We start from the raw sequence: 20,557 nt of genomic DNA on the forward strand, positions 1-20,557 counted from the left end.
CTCTCTTTATTTATTTATTTATTTATTTTGCTAAATAAAATCGTTATTTGCCATGCTTGCTAAGTAGTAAAATAAATAAATAAATAAATAAATAAATCTTAAAAAAGACTGTCAACATGTTAGGGTTCCACAAACAGGAGTCTTTTCAGAAGCAATGTTCTATCGACTAGTGAAGCGCTATAAATAGTGATCAACGCGCAAAGCGAATCATACAGAGCACACACGCAATAGGATGTTGAACAGATAAGCTAATAAGTATTAGGAAAACAAAAAAATAATATCCCTTTAGGTAGCCATGGAGGGGAGTGGGTAGGGAGGGGTGGGGGGCGACTCACAACCTGTGGACCAACTTGGGGACTGCACTACAGCGAAGGAAGCACAAGGCATTACATGAATTCAAAACTGCGTCGAAGCTGTATTAGTATGTCCGGTTGTTGTGCAATGGATCCATTGTAGATGCAAAACAATAGAAAAGCAAGCTTTCAAAGCGGTACATCCTAAATTGCTGATGCCACGGTGTCTGATTCAACACACACACACCCCCTGCTGCAGCCTCTGCTTGTGACAAGTATTTGTTTGGTGAGATAGCTAAGGTCCGCCACAGGAAGAGTTAACGCTTATGTCCGTTTTCTCACAGTTTAAAATGTACTGGAAACCTTTCGGAAAAAGTGATTGAAGCTCTGACTTCACATTCCTCGCTTAGCTGTGCCTGTGCTTGCTCGCATGAGTCCTAGCCTCCCCTCGCAACTATTCAAGCCAACGCAGAGAGAGGGGGGTGGAGGGGGTGTGAGGGTGGGGGCGTGGGAGGGAGCTTGGCAGGCTCATTTTATGCAGTTAGGTGGAGTTAACCAATGACCTGAGAGTTTGGAAAATTGTGCAGGGTAGCTTGACTGGATGGCTTAGCAGAGCTTGTGGCATTTGTGTTGAGGCACACATGCTGTAACTGAACAAGCTCTTCACTCCAGCTGCTGACACTTCCCGGGGCAAGACAGAAAATCAAAGAGAGAGAGAGAAGCAAAGAGAGTTAAGTAACTTGACTAGTTTCTACGGTTTTTGAAGTTCCAATCTCCCAGTTTTTTTGGAGGGGTTCTACCACAACCAGGCAACCATGGCAGATTCTAGCATTCAACTTGAAACTGCAGCCCGCTCGGACAGCTCCGAGGACGAGCAAGTGGAGGATGAACATGTGGAGGACTCCCAGGTCCACGGTGTGATGGTCCTGACTCTTCTGGACAAGATCATAGGGGCGGTGGACCAGATCCAGCAGACGCAGAACAGCCTGGAGCACAGGCAGCAGGAGATGGAGAGCTCGGTGACGGGCATCCAGAGCGAACTGACCAAGCTGACCAAGTCCCACACGACCACCAGCAACACGGTCAACAAGATGCTGGAGAAGGTGCGCAAGGTGAGTGTCAACGTGAAGACTGTGAGGCAGCACCTGGAGAAGCAAGCGGGGCAGATCAAGAGGCTGGAGACCAACGAGGCAGAGCTGCTCAAGAGACGCAACTTCAAAGTCATGATCTACCAGGTACGTCACCCCCGCTGCTCTACCCCTCCTGAGAGCTGAGCAGATGGGGTACCTTTTGGAGTGGTTTAATGGACCCATTGCCCACACGGCTACAGCATGTATCATTTTAAAGCTTATTATTAGTTTATCATAGTCCTTTATCGATAGCAAGTACGACACCAGATCTGTCAATTTAATTATGTCGGTTAACCCTGCACAGCCCAGGTATTGTCAAATTTCAAGCAGCTATTATAATGGTTATAATATTATTATTATTATTTTTATTTATTTCTTAGCAGGTGCCCTTATCCAGGGCGACTTACAATTGTTACAAGATATCACATTATACATTATTTCACATTATACAAATATCACTTTATTTTTACATACAATTACCCATTTATACAGTTGGGTTTTTACTGGAGCAATCTAGGTAAAGTACCTTGCTCAAGGGTACAGCAGCAGTGTCCCCCACCTGGGATTGAACCCACGACCTGCCGGTCAAGAGTCCAGAGCCCTAACCACTACTCCACACTGCTGCCCTAATATAATTAATATGAATATAATTATATATAATTATGGTTTCTTGATACATTAGCTGAAAATGGTGTAAATGTAAGGGTTGATATCTCTCATTTACTAAGGTATGGGGGTGGTAATGTTTTTCATTACAAAAGTTTACTGTGCAAGACTGTGATAAAAGCTTATAAGTGTGGTCAGATATAGAGAATGGTAAATCACAGATAAGTACTGTACTTGTTTGATTACTGGTGTTTATTTAGAATTGTGGTCACAGAAGTCAAGCTACTAGTTTAATAAGTAAAGAATGAACAGTCTTAAGCTGTTACGCAGTTGTAGTTGACGGCGGTTTGACCATGGTAAGAACATTGCAAAGTGCAGAGCTTGTGAAATCGCAGGTAAGTATAGAGAAACATGGCAAACGTTTAACAGGGCGTGGGGGGGGGGGGGGGGGGGGGTAACTGGGGTTGAGCCTATTCTTGCACAAGCAGAAATGAAGCTCTCTTACTTGGGAATTGTGTCGTTAAGTGTTGTTTTTAGGTCAAATTCTCATCCTATACAAAAGTCATAAAATGTCCTGCAATAGCAATATATTTGAATTTTGAAAAACGAATTTTGGGGTGAGCCACACCCGCACCAACCATAAAAGACATTTTGAATAGGGAGTCACCGCCTGGCTATACTACATAGATTTCCTGCAGTGTAATGTCGCAGAAATAGAATACCCTTTTCTATAGTTTGTTAATGAGTTTGTTTGTAAGGGTTTTGTACTTGCAACTGGTTCATGCAAGTTTTTGCTCCTTTCACTGAAAACAGGTGCAGTCTTTGCTCTGAATACTGTATTGTGTTTTTCTTTCACTACTGTTTTGTATATATTATTATTATTTATTTATTTCTTAGCAGACGCCCTTATCCAGGGCGACTTACAATTGTTACAAGATATCACATTATACAAATATCACATTATTCTTTACATACAATTAGCCATTTATACAGCTGGGTTTTTACTGGAGCAATCTAGGTAAAGTACCTTGCTCAAGGGTGCAACAGCAGTGTCCCCCACCTGGGATTGAACCCACGACCCTCCGGTCAAGAGTCCAGAGCCCTAACCACTACTCCACACTGCTGCCCTATATTATTTTATACTGGTTCCTCTTTCCAGAATCGCATCAAAGAACTGCAGGAGTTGTATTTGTTCGAGGGCTCTGGCTAAATAAGGAATACATGGCCAATGTCAGTGTCATTTAGATATCTGTAAAGCTCACTAGCTATCTTCAGAAATCACATTGCCTCTTTTCTATCGTACGTTTCAGCGGTTGGTTGGTAAATTGTAACTTTGTTTTTAAAGTTATAAAGAAACCCTTTCTTTTTTGTTTGTTTTTCTCTCGTTCTTGCTTTTTAGAAAAGCTCTGAAAACGGAGACTTGTGTTGCTGCTGTCATGTGCGCATCATGATCAACTCTGAACATAGGAAAGCTTTGTGCTGGGGAATTTTCCAAACATGATTTTATTAGCCCCAGCAACCGACATCAAACCATTTCCCTGTTAGATGCAGAAGGCTGGTTTTCCTCATGTATTCAGAGCTCTGTGTAATGTCATTTGGGTTACACTCAGGCATTTCACAGAAAGCTGATTAGAGAATGCTCTGGTTCGCACTGACAAGAAAAGAATGCAAGGCTAAATTAACCTGAATAGAATTCTACTTATTGCTACAGTTAGAGCCCTAGCAAGATTTCTTTAAAAGAGGTGATAGAAGATGGGTAGCTTCCAGATTAATTTAGAAAGCTTTTCATAATAATTATGAAAGCAATACAGCTAGCATGAGGTGCGTTGATTCCGTTTGCTTCTGCGTATTGTTTGCTTTTGGTTATGCATAATTCATAATCTGTAGGAAGTACAAAAGTACACTCATTACTTGAAAAGAGAGAGGAAGGGTGATCACAGGATTTTGTGCTGTTTATTTTCCAATACAGCCACTGTAGTTAGATAGGCACCCCAGTTATAATTTTCGAAGCTTGGGTATTTTATTAGACGGATATCATATGGCAGAATGTTTTAAAGTGTGATGGGGAGACTGGGAACGGTAAGGGTCGCGGTTAGCGTTTCCCGTTGGTCCTAATTTCATAGTTCTCATCTCTGTATTTCAGTTAGGAATTTGTAAGATCTTACAAATTCTAGAGATTGAATTTATTTTTTGACATATTGCAGTTGCTTGGAATGTCTAAGTAGGGATCTGGATTACGATGAATCTGTTGATTTAGGACATGGAATTTCTAGAATTCGGAGTTGTCCAGAGGCATGAGTAGATTTATCATCTCTGCCTCTGGCTAGGGGTTTATTTATGACTTGCATAGCCTGTGTTAGAAGTCAGAAGCAGACCTTGAAGATGGATTTATAGTCTATTTAGCAGAGTTGCTAGCAGCTTTCTCCAGCTATTACCACAATTGGGGGGAAAACATTCAGGGATTTTCAAATGGCAAGATCTGCAGAAGCCTAAACTATATGGGACAAAAAGCATCCGTCTGGTGAGGATTTAATGTGATAGAGACCAAATATGTAACAGCAAAATTGTACAGATATCTGGCATATGAGTTTCGAATAAAACGCTTCTAACTTTTGACATTTAGAATTTAAGTAAATGAACAAAATCGATTATTTTGCATTACGGAAATGAGTAACCCTACTACAATATCTGCTATCAAGGCTTTTGTTACATCAGCTGGGTTTTCTTTTAATCGGAAGGTTTGAAGCTTACTGTCGTGTGTTCCTGGCACTTACCAAGGTCATCTCATGAGATTAGCACTGGAAAAAAAAAGAATAGAATTAGCGTTTTTTTTGGGGGGGGGGGGGGGGGTTTCCATCCGTGGTCTCAGTATCAGAAATACTGCACTGATACAGTGTATAAGAAAAGAGATAATGCGGTACATCACTGGTTCTGGGCTCTGGACTCTTGACCGGAGGGTCGTGGGTTCAATCCCAGGTGGGGGACACTGCTGCTGTACCCTTGAGCAAGGTACTTTACCTAGATTGCTCCAGTAAAAACCCAACTGTATAAATGGGGAATTGTATGTAAAAATAATGTGATATCTTGTAACAATTGTAAGTCGCCCTGGATAAGGGCGTCTGCTAAGAAATAAATAATAATAGTAATTATAATAATAATAATAATAATAATAATAATAATAATAATAATAATATATTAATGGCATATTCATTAAGCACAGTGTATGAACATATATTGCCTTTCCCCATGCACTGGGCTTTAATGCATTACAACAGTTCCCTCCAACCTATCACTATAAAAGCATAGCACATTTTAATAAAGCATAGTATAACAATGGTAAATCACATGGAAGCGAATGGTAAATACTGCTAAGTGACTGTGCACCTTTACTGTTTCGAGGGGTATGTGTGTATTAGGTTTGCTTTTAAAATGTTAGCTTGCTTTAGGTAAAGTTCAACAGCTAAAATAAAAAGCAGATGATTATAAGTTCCATTTATTATGGGATAGCTGAACGGCTCAAAAACGCAGTACATTTTTTTAAGGTCATAGTTCACGTTCTAGAGTGAAGGTAACCTTTTAAAAAGGGACAACTGTGTCCCACTGTGGCGGAGTGTCCCGCCCCTATTTATTATTATTTGTATTTTTGTTTGCGGGGCGGATAAAAGCGCAGCATCTTTTGTTATTTGTTATTTGTAATTTATATATTTATAATTTAAAAACCCTGTGAGGATGCATGACTGATCAGCTACTGATTATTTAACTAGCTGACAGTCGCGCATCTTTACCAAACGCGTGCAGACTCTGGCCGAGGGGTAATAAGATAATTAACAGCTAGTTAACCCCTCGGCCAGAGTATAAGAACCTGCAGTTGTCCGTGCTGCGGGGTTGGGTGCACAGAGAGGAGGTACGGGGAGATAGAGAGAAGACAAAAGATTTGAACAATCAACAAAACAAAGGGCACGAGGGCCAAACGAATCAGACAGACAAACAAGTAAGTGTCGTGCTGGCTAATCCAGCACGTTTTAGCAATTGTTAAATAATAAAAAAAAAAGATGATGCTAACTTTTTTTATTTGTGCAATGAGGGGCACGAAACAGGGTTTAAAATTCACTGGCAGGTTTTATCTGGTCATCCAAATTGTCATTTTCCTCCTCCTTGAGTCACTGTCAAGTGTATTTTAAGAAGAAACCGCTCAATTCCTTGTGCGCCTTAAGGGGTTAATTTAGGGATATGGGAACTGTGATTGACGTAACAATAGCAGTTAAAAAAATGAATGGGTCCTTTTCATTTAAAGAAAAAAAAAACATGCTCTTTGCCTCAGGCAAACTTGTAGCTGCTCTTTTTCAGGCAGGGTTTGCGTGTCAGATTGTATGACACTAAAAGAAGCTGCTGTTAGTGACAAGATTGATTGATCTGAGATCAACGTGGGCTTCGGTTTCATTAACTGGTCACATACAATCTTACTCTTAGGATCGTGCAGGGGACTCTATCTTCCCCACCCAAAAGCAGAATTCACAGTACACACTGCAAGCCCTTTTAATCTGCGATTAATGGCGGCCAGTCAGATACAAACATGACTCATTGGAAAAGCATTCAGCCCCCTGAGCCAATGTTTTTCGCTGCCATCTTACGACAGGGGCCCCGCCTAATCAACCATTTGCACAAGTGGGCATCTGTCAGAGCCCTAGAAAAGCGACAAAGTAGTGACTCTGTCTTCAAATGGAGCATGTGCCTGATGAATCAATTTCATTCTCGTTGATTTTCGGTTCCAGCTCGAAAGCCTTGACTGAATTAGACCTGCTGTGTTAGTTGACCCCCCTCCCATCCAGGGTGGCTTCGTGCTGTGAAATCCTGCAGAATGCAGCACCAAGTTAGCACTCTGATTCACAACCTTGGCATGCAGTCTTTACCCACCCGCAGGCTGCCTCACTACCACTTCCTGCAGGGGTGATGCTACACTATAGATACCAAATGAGTCGCCCAGCTCGCTGATGGAAAACATGAGACAGAGACAAGTGGGCTGTTTGGAGAAAAAGGAAGAAAACAAAAAACACTTCCAAAAAAAACATGACTCATAAAGCGAGAAATTCATAGAAATTAATTCTTCATTTCCAGAAGGCACACGTTGATAGAGACAGGCTTACAAACTTCTCCTTTTGATCTTTCTGCCCTTGCCAGTCAATTGACCGTGTTTGCATTTTTAAATCGGGTGGGTTACTTTGAGGCCATGGGCATCGCGATGTTCAAACATCGCGATGCCCATTGGAAGTTTGGCAACTGCAAAATGAAACAGTGGTCTGGTTACTTCAGGACTAAAGATGCCGTATTTTAAAAAAAAGCTCTTATTCTGATGAGAGACTTCGGAGTAGCTATGCAGCTTTGGAGCAGAAAGCCAGGGAATCTCTTGAGGGAGTTGCTACACTGCAGAGCAGAATTCACTTGCTCCAGAACATTATCCTCATCAGTTTGATTTCCTAAAAGTTCCGGTCTCTTAAAATAGGTTTTAATGAAGCAAATTCCTGCTGTTGCTGCATGCCCTAAGGTACTGGAGAGAGTTGCTGCTGGAAAATCCAGCTGTTACAATACAAGAGAGGAAAAAACAAGTGATCAGCTGCCCAGTTATTTCCATCAATATTCTCAGATTGCTAAACGGTAACACATGGGGACCTCTCTTGACAAATTAACTCCACTGCAGTCCATATATATACGAGGAGAGAAGTGGTTGAAATATATAGTTTTTGTATAACCTACATTTCTCGAGTTACCAAACGTCTGTGTTAGGATTTCTCTCTTGGCAACAGACTGTTTTTGTACATGCGGTTACGCGGTGCATGTTTTTGGGGGATGGTCCAACAAGCAGATGGAAACAGAAAAAAGACTTGGGCCCCAGTCAATGTTGGAAACGAAGAAGAAGAAAGAAAAAAACAAGCCACTGGGAAATCCATAAAGAAATCTTTTAATAGGAAAAGAGGCGCTTGTCTTTGAACGTTAACTGCTGCTTACTGTACATCTGTCTTCCGAGAGATTCCCAGCTTTCAATGCAAAGCTTGTGCGATAACATCCTGGGCATGAAACACAAGTCCATTTAAAGCTTTATATGGTATCCATGACCACCTGCATCTCTTTGTGGCTCCAATTGTTGCATAAGCTTCTGTGTTTCTGATTTGATTCCTGACAAGAGCTGCTGTATTGCAAGGCTGTGCATGAGAGGCATACATTTTATAAGGCTTGCTATCTATTATAAATTGCATATCAGAATTCAACCAATCACAGTGAAGTATTTGCCAAAATTCCAGTAGTTCTAGTAATGGGATCTTTCTCAACGTATGTTTGAACTAGGAAAGCAGCAGCGGTGGTAACCAAATGCATTGAATGCTATAGCTGGTGAAATTAGGAAGGGAATGCATTGGGGTTTACTTTGTTGACAAAATCGTTTCAACACTACAGTCTCACTGCTAGGTGGAAAAATAGAGGATATACATGGACCAAAATACAATGCAATTGCTAAAATATATAAGCCGCAAAACAAAGCGATTTTGGTTCTAGGTGTAGCAGAGTTAGGAAACTCAAACTCAAGGATGAAAAAGTAAACAAGCAGTTTGACAGAAGCAGTGCTGAGAAGAACTGAAACACATCTAAGAGAAGAGAAGCTCTCATTGCGGACGGCTGGATTTCAGATTTTTGTCAATTTCTGTTATTTTAATTAGGGACTGGTTTGTTTAAGATAACATTTCCTGCACTGCACCCTTGAAGCGAACACATGTTTCTTCTGTGGAAAAGGACTTGGTGCCTAAGCAGTGGAAGACAATTTTGGTTTCCCAAGCTTTCCGTTTTAAAGTAAAACCGTTTCAGCATTCCCCAATGTGCTATACTGCTGTGATACTGCAATTAGAAGCTCTGACTGCAGTTAAATCAAATACATGAATTGTGTTTGAATAGAACTACAGCATGCGAAATGGCAGTTACATCCTGTTTCAGGGTGCAGTTGCTCAAATTAGTCCCAGCAGAAGAACGGCATCCATCTTTCTCTATTTAGCCTTACCTGCATCTAAACATTTATCTGTACCTCGTACAATGTGTATTTGTAGTAATGTGGAAGTGAACTTCACTGATATTGATAATATGCTGTATTTGTTAAAAAATGGCTTATTTGGGTCACCTGGTAAAAGCGTGGTGTGCAGGGTGAGTCATACAGCACAGGTTCGCGTCCTGGCTGTACGAAGTCATCTGCGTCACATTGGCTCTGGTGCTCCCTCAGGTTAGGGAGACAAAACTGGAAGGGACTGTTTCTCCTCACCGCGCTACAGCGGACCCTACCGGCCAGGCGTCCAGCGAGCTCAGAGCGGACACCAGCAGGGCTGGCCTTTGTCCTCCAGAGGCAGGTAGCTCGCTGACGTCTGCTCTCGAGTTCCTGGGTGTAGAAGAGGAAGCTGGCTCGGTCGAGGGATCGGAGGACGCCCGCTGGACCTTCAGTTCTCCTGAGCTGTGTGGGGAATTGCTGTTGTGAGAGGGAAAATACTTGGACATTCCAAATTAGGGAGAAAATCAGGGGTAAAATAATTGGGCACAGGAGCCTATGCCAGCCTTTGAAATGAAATGAAAAAAGCTGCTTCAAGCTATTGTAAATACACAGCTGTACGATCAGCAGCTGCCCATGACTCATTACCAGCATTAGGGATTTCAACATTAGCCCCAGGATAGGCGTGTGCTCTGGTAGCTATAAAGCAAAGGACAAACAAACCCAGTCCAGACTAGTTTCCTTCAAAGGATTGATTTTAAAAAGGAATTGGGAATGGAATTGGGTGAATTTACCTGAAGCAAATCTAATGATCTACACAGTGGCAGATTAATGACCTGTTTTCCATTGTGTTGTTTACAGTATTTAAACCCGTTGGATCACTTGTAAGATTAATATAGAGTTAGATCACTGTTAAAACAGTCCACCGCTGTCTAAAGTGGCAAAGAAGAACAGATTAAATCTGCAAAGTGTAAACCGGTTGCCAAGCAAAGCAATCAGCAAGCTTCCTTTACTGTTCATCACCTATTGTCTTACAACTAAGCTCACACAATATGGGCGTATTGTAATAACGTTAATTATGAAACCGGACACACGCCTGCTTATCTAGACTGAATTTGTGAAACAAAAATCACACACACACTTGCACGCACACACACACACACACACACACAGACACTCGCATGCACACACACACACGCACACAGCAGAATGGTTTTCATTATGTATAAAAACTATATTTAAAGCTCTTATTTTATTTTGTCAGTAGCTACTTTAACAAGAATACAGTATTTTTGTCATGATTCAATACCACGACCGCATTTGCAGATCTCCTTGTATATATATATATATATATATATATATATATATATATATATATATATATATATATATATATATATATATATATTTTTTTTTTTTATTATTATTTGTTTTAAGCTGCTTTTTTATGTTTCTATTGGTGAGGTGGCACAGAGAATGGGGTTCAGGAACAGTTTCACATTTGAGGTTCCACCCGTGGATTGTAAGATTAAACATATTAAATATAATAGTTTGTTTATATGAAATGGTTTTATAAATACATGCGGAAGAGAGCACAGAGATTACCCTAATGTAACTCAAATAGCACAGAGATTACCCGAACTGTCACACAGCAGGAGGAGGCTGTAAATTTGCTTGTGAAACACACGTTATCTGCTTTACATGAGACCACAAAAACAAACAAAATATGAGACCAATATGGGCTGACGGTAGCGCGGTCAATTTCAAATGAAAAATGTTTGGTTATGGTGTTTCGTTCTAATAGGATTTCACTGTTGCGCATAGTGCCACCTGGTGGTTAATTCTTTTCTTAAAGGGAAAGTCGCATACAAATTCGAAAATGGCAAATAATGAAAGCCCGACAGCACACTTCCAACCTCTCAGCTTGACGCTCCCACCCAGTGTAGACTAAGGATAAATGAAAGTTTCGTTTTTGGTATCCGTGCCAGTCTGCGTGACTGCTGCTGGATTCCACCTATTCAGCCCCCCTGCACTGAATGACACAGGCTTGACTCATAAATCTCCCCCGCGCTGTCCTGCAGCTGTGTTCTTATACGCCCCACACCCTACCCCCTCCACCCCCCGTTTCTATTTCCAGCCAGGCCAGGCAACAGGTGACTGATAGTTGCGTGATAAAGTCTGTGTCCCGCTCAGCTGAAACCAAAGACGCACTGCTGTTTGCTCCTGTTGCCTTAGCTGTAAACAGGTAAGCATATTAAATGTGCAATAGTGTTTTCAGATCACTCCAAACTAGTTCTGCAACCAATATTCTATATCTTACCTTATATGTTTATTTCACCAAGAGATACAGCTAAGGCATTCTGTTTAACTGTAGTAAGCTGGTAAATGTGCACAGTACTGTAGGACAGAAATGCACACAGCAATGCAATTTCCTAGAAACTACGCCACTGCGTTTGGATTAGATTTTTAAAGCTTTGACATCGAATTAGCAGCTAAGCCCGGTGGTTTTCTGTCTTTGGAAAACTCAGTTGCATCCAGGTGTTCAAACTGCATGTCAGGATGGGGAGTTGTAAATGTATCAAACGCATTCAGCGTGCCTGTTCCTTTTTAGTGGTTTGAATTGCCTTGGTACAGCACAATAGTTTCTGTATGTGCTTCTAAGGCACGGTCTGCCTTTCATGTATCGTATGCTGTTTATAAAATGGGAAGAGGAGAGGAATTTATTTTCTTTAAAAGCGGCTGCTGGTGCTAAGAAACATAGCTGAAAGATTCCCAGTGGATCGTCCACATCGCTGAAACTTGGCTTCAACATAGTTCCACTGGCTGCTTTGCTGGGTGAAGCGGTGTGACGTTTCACACGGCCGTGTGAAAATTAGACTTATGAACCTCCTGAAACTCAAGCATATCAAACATAGCAAAACATATATATTGGACACTGTAACTATGCAGGAGTACTGAAGGGAACAGATAGTATTACAGTCGGAATGCCCTTTACAGCATTATTTATTGTACAGCAGTTGTATGGCATTTCGCAGTGATTGAATTGCATTGCCTTTTATTGCGCTTCTGCTGTAATTTAGCATTGAGGGTGCTTACAGTATGTGTGCACCCGCATTTACTAGTTTTTTTTTTAATTCTATAATTTACGCCATTGTTAACATAATGCATGGAAAAAGATGATGGTTCCGTTTATTATTGGGACCAGAGGGCTAACAATGGGACCGTTGGGGTTACAGAAATAGAAACCAGTAAGGGCTTTTGGCAGCAGAGAGAGGCATGGGATTCATTAAAGTCTGACTTGAAACAGTAAAAGTTAGCTAATTTCTTGGCAGTTGATGGAACTGTGGAAAATATAATGGCCCTTAAGGAAAAGTTAACAAACTGTGCAATCAAATCTTTATTGAAGAGATGGAGCAGAAAGGAAAAGGGGGTGGGGTTAAGGTCTCCCACTCCTGCTATTGTAGTGCAGAGCAGGAGCTGGAACTTCCTGTATAGACCCCCTCCACTACACACATACCAGCAAAACTAATGTATGGGTCTGAAACATCTGCTTCTTATCAGAAAGAACTCCGATGATGGGATTTGCAATAGCAGCCAATGCGTAGCTACTGTTCCAATCTCAAACAATATCTTTCCCTATCAGTAACTTTCAACCTTACTGGTGTATATATACTAGAAACTTCCATGTAAAACTGACTGGAGACTGGAAAAAACAGTGCTGGGAGTGTTATACAGTGCATCCAGCAGAGGGTGCTGCTGTACTATAAACTAGCCTATATAGTTATATACCGTATGTTTATACATGCACACAGAATATATACCATGTGTTTATTTATTTAGTAGAATATGTACTGTGTGTTTTAATTATTTTACGTGATGGTTTACAGCGTTTAGGAGGCTGTGTGGTCCAGTGGTTAAGAAAAGTAACTAGGGGGTCCCTAGTTTAAATCCTGGCTCACTCACTGACTCACTGTGAGCAAGTCACTTAACCTCCTTGTGCTCCGTCTTTCGGGTGAGACGTAATTGTAAGTGACTCTGCAGCTGATGCATAGTTCACACACCCTAGTCTCTGTAAGTCGCCTTGCATAAAGGCGTCTGCTAAATAAACACATAATAAGGGAAGTGCGATACTTCCCTGCAGTCTTCTGGCAGTGTGATTTACTCCTGTCATTTATTTCTGTGGTTTTGCTATTAAGAGACAACAGTGTGTCAATGAGGCCCTCTTTATCATCAGAGCCACCTCAGTCTCTTTCAGAATTCTTTGAAAGGAATGACAAACCATGGTTGCCAGTAATTAGTAACGTTATGAGGCCGGGCTAAATGAAACGTGTCTAAAAAAAAGTGCTACCTGAAATCCGAGAAGCCCTGGAAGATACTGGTTAGAACTTGAAAAATGACGCTTGAAAAATTTGCAAGTGGAGTGTGAAACATTTTGTATTATGTTTCTTCTCTCGAATATGAAATCAATGTTTGTTACAAAGTTATTGGGAGTGTCAGAATCTGGAGATGTAAGGAGATGTCTGTCCATGCGTTTATACAGCAGTGTGCAAATGTATTAGTCATTTAAATCCTTTATATACCTACCTGCAGGAAAACCCCTGGGGAGGGGGGGGGAGATTTGACATCTTAGGCATCTTAAACAACTTCTAAAAAGTCTCATTTTTACCATTTGTAAATGGTAGGGGTTTTTTTTAAAGGCCTGTCCAGTTGGGGTTAATGTGGATATCAAAATCTGGAAATATGAAGGACCATGTCTGTCCGTCCCTATGGCATTTTTACATTTGTCACAGTTCTAATTCTGTATTCACAGCTGTGACTGGAGAAGCAGGGTACTAAAGCAGACAATTTGTATAGACAAGTAGAAATAAACGTTTCCACTCGTGGCTTCAGCTACATCAAAGCGTCTGGCTGCTTGTTTCTGACCACAGTTTTTGCCTTCTAATCAAAGTGGTAGTTTTAATCTGCACTACAGTACTGTGCGTGAAACATACGGACGGGTGTTGTATGAATTAGATTTGATTTACTTGAGCTGCTTTTAATATCAAGCTAACGATGCTGCAGTGAATTATGAAATCCTGAAATAATAAGTATGACAAATGCGTAATTGAACTGTAATTGGTCAATTATTTGATGGAACAACTACAATTATAAATACAATTGCAATTATGCTGGTTCGCAAGAGGGTGCAACAGAGTCCTCCCAATTACCGTTACATAGTAATAAATGGCATAGTTATGAATTAGACAATTGCATTGTAACCGAGCCCAGGTCTGACGCATGCCACTGACACGCTTGTCGTTCTCTGTCTGTCTCTGCAGGACGAAGTGAAGTTGCCCTCCAAGGTGAGCGTGTCCAAGTCCCTGAAGGAGCTGGAGAAGGTGGCGGAGGAGGGCGAGGAGGACTCTCAGCATGGCAAGGATCACGAGGACGAGGAGCAGGAGCAGCTGCAGCTCTCCTCGGACGAGGAGGTGGAGATCGAGGAGATCATCGAGGAGTCGCGGGCGGAGCGCATCAAACGCAGCGGCATGAGGCGTGTGGACGACATCAAGAAGGCCTTCTCCAAGGAGAAGATGGAGAAGACCAAGCTGAAAACCAAGGAGAACCTGGAGAAGACCAAGCTGAAGACCAAGGAGAACCTGGAGAAGACCAAGCTGAAGACCAAGGAGAACCTGGAGAAGACCAAGCACAACATCGAGAAGAAGATGAGCAAACTGGGCACCAGGATCGTCAACACCGAGCGCAAGGAGAAGATGAAGATCTCCAGTGAGAAGGTGAAGAAGTCCTTCACACCGAACCACACGGTCTACGCTAGATCCAAGACCACCATATACAGGGTGCCTCCCTTTACCTTCCATGTGAAGAAGATACGTGATGGAGAAGTGGAGGAGGTGATGGGTACCGAGATGATGGAGGTGGGAGGGGAGGAGGATGGGGAGATCCAAGAGCTCCTGATGGAAGAACACAGCCCTGAGGTACAGGCCTTGCTTGAGCTGGCAGAGGAGACAGATACCTTCCTGGCTGAAAAGAGAGATCGAGAAAGAGACAGCGACTAGGATGTGAGCCTGAGCTGAGGACTATGAAATGTGAGACCTGAAAAATAATGGACAGATAATCTGGGTTTGAATATTATAACCGTTTGAAACCCAGCCTGCAACCTGGAGAAACAATATAATGGTTTATTTTCTTTTTTAAGCTTCTGGTCATGCCTTTTAGCATATACTTTTAGACACACAAATTCAATATTTTAAAAAGGAATATATTCTGAACCGCACAGAAAAAGTTAACTTATATTATGTTGACTTTTTTGTTTGTTTGTTTTGAGTGAGCCTTCCTGAAAGTATTACCAGTTACGAAGTGCTAAAACACAAAATATAATTAAAAAAACAAAAAAAAACACGATGAAGCAGCGAACTGACGTCACAAGTGCTAGCTAGTTGGCTACCGATAAGCGGATGGAATTATGAGATGGGGATTTGAGTCGCTATAATGATAGTGTCACGCATTGTGACAACAGATTGAAATGTGTCAGTCAGTCAAGGAATGTTGGTACCAATTGGTTACACTGTTTCTTGATAAGTGAAACTTATAAGTGATAATATACAGTATACAGGACAGCTTCCCGGTTTTATCGATGCATACAAGGATTAATTGATATATAAATAATAGTGTTAGAATGAGTTCAAAGCACTATAAAGAAACAGCAATTTTCCAGCAATACTGTAGGTGTTTGTAGCTGTTATGTCATGAGCTATGTGGTTAATAACTAAAGAATATATATATATATATATAATATAATTTAGTATCCTAAAAAATGCATATATAGTCAATACATATAGATATTATCTAAATGAGTTAAAAAATTAAAAAAGTTTTTTTGTGTGTAGAGACAGTATTTTTATTTCTACTGTTATTATTATTATTATTATTATTATTATTATTATTATTATTATTATTATTATTCATCTTTATTTAGACAGGAAAAGAATGCAGCAAGTCTAAATTCAGGTTTGTTGCAGGGTATTTCAATTTCAAGGCAAAACTTAAATCAAGCAGGCCAACATTTTCGCTAATGCCTTCATCAGTGTACTCAGTGTTTCAGTTACAGTATTGTACAGTAGATTATAATTATTGAAACATAAAGTGCTTGCTAAGAAATAATCACCATGGCTACACCACTGATCAATCTGTGTTTGAAGACGTCAGTGGCGCTTTTGAAATATCAGTGCAGTTGCAATATTTGGTCACAGGGTGGAGCTGTGAATTGCTAAGTAAATAAAGCCCATGACACTCTGACGTAAACAATAACATTTTTTTGGAGAGTGAGCTGCAATCAAAAGAGTTTTATTCAGGAACAAAGCAAATCCGAAGACAGTACATAACGCAATCGCAAGATACTGTAAGCAAAGTTGCAGGTCTCAGCAGACAAAATCTTGAGCAGGTGGTATTCGAGCGCCCCACCCTGACATCAGAGAGTTCGTTTCTGAGCTGGCCTCAGTGTAGGTGTAGTTTTCCTGCGCCCTGAAACAATAGTTACAGACATTAATATACTGGGCAGTTTACGTTCCACAGGACGTGGAGGAGCTCCACGTAGAGGGAGTGGAAATCTCCCACTTTCACCAATTAAAGAGCTGGCCAGCAGGCGCTCTGAGACGTGGAACCAAAAGCAGAAGTTAGTGGATGAGAACCAGTTTTAGCTGGGTTGATTGTGGTTCGCACCTTTGATCAAAATCAGCTTTTTAAGTAGAAATAACTTGTTCCTAAACAAGTCATCCGTCCGAGGTTGCTGAGTCATAAAAACACTATTTGTTACCACGATTCTCAGTCACAGAGGCACCTCAGTCCACGCGCAAAGTCACAGAGCTACAAAGACAGGGGCAACGTTTAGGCAGTAGATTTGAAAAGCCTTATATTAAACACAGGAAAATCACACAGTGTTCAGAGACAGAGTTTGAATGATTTCTCGCTTCTTTACCATTTAAAAAGGGGCACATAAAGCGATTACAATTTATATAAACCCTTACAATGCACTGTACATTTTTTTTAATATGATGTAGAAATGTGTTTGGGGGAAAAACAAAACCAAAAAAAAAATCACACGCTTTAATCAGAAGGTTTTTCTTAAAGGGGAAGTGGTATTAGCCAAAACCTGCTAGATTAGTTTTGCCTGGGTGTTTTTCAAGAAGAGAAACTGGAGCGAATTTATTAGGCGTGCACTTGCAGCGGGAAGTGAATGCAGGGCTTAAAAAAAAAAAAAAAAAAATCTATTGTAATCATCAAAAGAAGGGTTTTTTTTGTACCCAGTCCAAGATCCTTACTCTGGTTGTGGCAAATCAATTTTAGAATCAGTTGATGTATTACCAGAGCAGAAATCTAATCAAGCTAAGTGCTTTCGGGATGCGACAGCAATAGCAGCATACTGGGACGCAGAAGCATAATATTAACAACTGTGTTCTAGAAAGTACATGATGGCTTTCACGGCTGGAGAAGGCACTAATGTTGTGGAAATGAAAAATGTAAATGGAAAAGCAGAGAGACTTGGAAGGGAAATAAATGATAGGATCAAGCCAGCCAAAGAGCAGTTTTGACGTCAGTCTGGTTCTTATTTACGATAAAATATGATCTGATATAATCAGTTGTTAAAAATGATTTACTGTTGCTGCTTTAGCTGGCCAAGTGCATCTGCATGGCTTTGTGTCCCTGTCATTGTTTAAGACTTTCCTTCCTAGCCTTCAAGCAAATTCAGATGCAGACCCCTACAACTCTTTCCATTCAAAGCTGAGTGTTATTGCAGCTTCTGCTGTTCTACGCACAGTGTGTCCTGTTCAATTAGTCTTTCTTCAAAGCTTGACCTATCTCAGTATAAACCACAGCAGACCCTAAATGGAGCCAGGTTGCTTTAGGTATGTCAAATAAATTGCTTTGTCCTTTGATTGCATTACATGCATAGCTTTAACTAGAACCTGCAGATATCATTCAGTCTAAAGGGTGACATGTTCTAAATACGTCCCACTGATTCAATTATTAAAGGAATTAAAACAACAGGTGGAGGTGTTAAGAATTGGCACTGTTGAAATCAATTGAATAGAACCCATTGACTTCCATAGAGAGTCATGGCAGTACATTAAACCCTAGCTGCCACTCTCTAATGCATAGGCCTCTGTTTGACACAATGATGGACCAGCTTAGTCTGCTGGAGTTTATGAAATTAAAATCCTGTTCCAGGTCCCTTTGTGGGGGTTTTAGCTGAGCCATATACTCAGACACTAATCTGCACCCCTGAATGTGCTTGAGCGCTCAAAAAGGGCTTCACTTTACGAAGGCATGATTATAACTGTTCCTATTATGTGCATTCTGTATAATTGCTAGATCGTTATTTCCTGTGCTTTCTCTCTAATCCAGCAAAACATGCTTCAGAAAAGACTCCTCTGTGCTGATTGTTAGGGGGACGGGGACTGGGGAAGCATATTGCTGATGCGCTGAATTTCATAGGAGAAATATAGTGCATTGAAGCCTGTGCAACAATTATATGCTTCCCCACAGCATTGATGCAATTTTTGCTGGAGTACTATAAGCATGGAAAATAATGTTCTAAGAAGAAACAGCTGTTGAGAATCATGCAGCACATGCATGATACAGATCTGTATAATGACAATGCAGCTGATATGAAATATCATTTTATTATCATAAGGATATGATTACATGAAGATGTACTTCTACACCCATTAAGCCTGGATGTTGCCTCTTCTTCAATGGACGCTCAATGTATACCGAGCATCTAAAGCAACTTATCACTATTGTAACACATTTATTTTTGAAAAAAAAATAAGGTATATAAATGATTTTAGGTTTCTTTTTAATCACTCGATCATTCATCCTTGACCATGCACTTAATCACCTAATTAGTGAGACAGTTGATTGGATGCTGGATGTGGAGTGATTTCAGCTGTTGAATTGCAAGCTTGAATAAAAGCAATAAAGAAAATCACAGAAAAAAAAACCCAATATGCTACGTCTGTCGAGAGAGCAGCGCCTTCGTGCGATCGGCATGTTGGAGGCTGGACTAGGGCAGCGTGCTGTGGCTCGCCGTCTTGGGTGCTCACAGCTGGCGATTTCAAACCTGACGAGACGGTATAACCAGACACACTCTGCCAATGACAGAGCCAGAACTGGGAGACCAAGAGTCACAACACCTGCCCGAGATCGACAGATCATTCTGCAGCATCTTCGTGAGGTCAATTGTTAATCAGCACAATAAAAAGTCAATGCACCTGCTCTTTTTTTTTATCACAGCTAGTGAATTTTATCCAAATATAAGTGACACGTTTCTTTTGATGCTCAGTATATAGTACCAGCAGTTGTTTTGAATACTATTCAGTTAGAAAGGCTTGATGAAATGGCATGGTTTTTATTCGCTTCATGGCATTTTAAAAGCATCCGATTATATGCTGGAACAGTATTTATTTATTATGTTATTGTTTTTTTTTTTTTTATTTTAGTGACTATATCCTGGTGAACAGATTAAAAAAAAAAAGATGTAAAAAAAATGTTTACATTGACCACATAGCATTTAGATGGAGAAGCTTTATATTGTATATTATTACTTTCTATATTGTATATTATCAATTGCCTAACCACTAACAAGTCAATAAAACAACGTCTGATTCAGTCTTTGTTTTTTTTTTTTACCTTCAAATTTCAAATGTATTTATGTAATCAAGATAGACCCGTTGAGCTATATGTCTCATTTACAAGGGGGTCCTGGCAAGAGAACCCTGGTCACATTTTAAACACTATTTATGAGTGGATTTAAAAGGGTATTGTGAAGAGGCTGTTTTTATATTTGAAGACGGTGAGTTCCAAAGATTATTATTATTATGTGTTTATTTAGCAGACGCCTTTATCCAGGGCGACTTCAAGAAACTAGGGTGTGTGAACTATGCATCAGCTGCAGAGTCTCTTATAAAAACATCTCATCCGATAATTGACATACAAAGGCACGCTGACCCATATTAGATCTCAGTTTAGGGATTTTAAAAGCAGGCACATCATTTGATCTTGGAGCACAAGTTGATGTGCATGTCTCTACCAGAGATGTCAGGTAACTTGGAGCATAAATATAGTATACTACAAAGCGATATGCAATTCAACATGTTAAAGGTCGGTTTCATTTGACTTTATGAAGCAAAATGTGTTCATTCTATAGCGTGATGCAACACTTTCGGCCATCGCTGTGCATGTAATCAGAATTGAGCTGTTGAATTTCTGTTGTGCAAATTCGGATGTCGCAATAACAAATCATTCTTTAAAATTGCAGAACTTCCTATGATTGTTTGAGAAAGCATCTGAAGCAAACATTTGGCGTGTCTTTTAAAAAAAACAAAAAAACTGGAGGCTTGATCTCTATGTTTTTTTTTTTTAAATGAAGCGGAAAATAATGACTTTTAAAAAGGAGAAATCAACAGCAGATATTTAAATTAAGAAAGCTTACGTAGGATCAAGCAAATATTTTT

At 40.4% G+C, this 20,557-nt stretch overlaps 1 protein-coding gene across 1 annotated transcript; it reads left to right on the forward strand.

Moving 5' to 3' along the window:
• Positions 1–826: 826 nt before the first annotated feature.
• LOC117435181 (caveolae-associated protein 1-like) lies at positions 827–19,712 on the forward strand. The gene is made up of 2 exons (XM_034058200.3): positions 827–1,528; positions 14,366–19,712. The coding sequence occupies exons 1-2, from the start codon at positions 1,109–1,111 to the stop codon at positions 15,098–15,100; spliced, it is 1,155 nt and encodes a 384-aa protein (XP_033914091.1). The 5' UTR covers positions 827–1,108; the 3' UTR covers positions 15,101–19,712.
• Positions 19,713–20,557: the final 845 nt, after the last annotated feature.

The sequence above is a fragment of the Acipenser ruthenus genome, chromosome 28 (assembly GCF_902713425.1).
Source record: "Acipenser ruthenus chromosome 28, fAciRut3.2 maternal haplotype, whole genome shotgun sequence".
NCBI classification, from domain to species: domain Eukaryota; kingdom Metazoa; phylum Chordata; class Actinopteri; order Acipenseriformes; family Acipenseridae; genus Acipenser; species Acipenser ruthenus.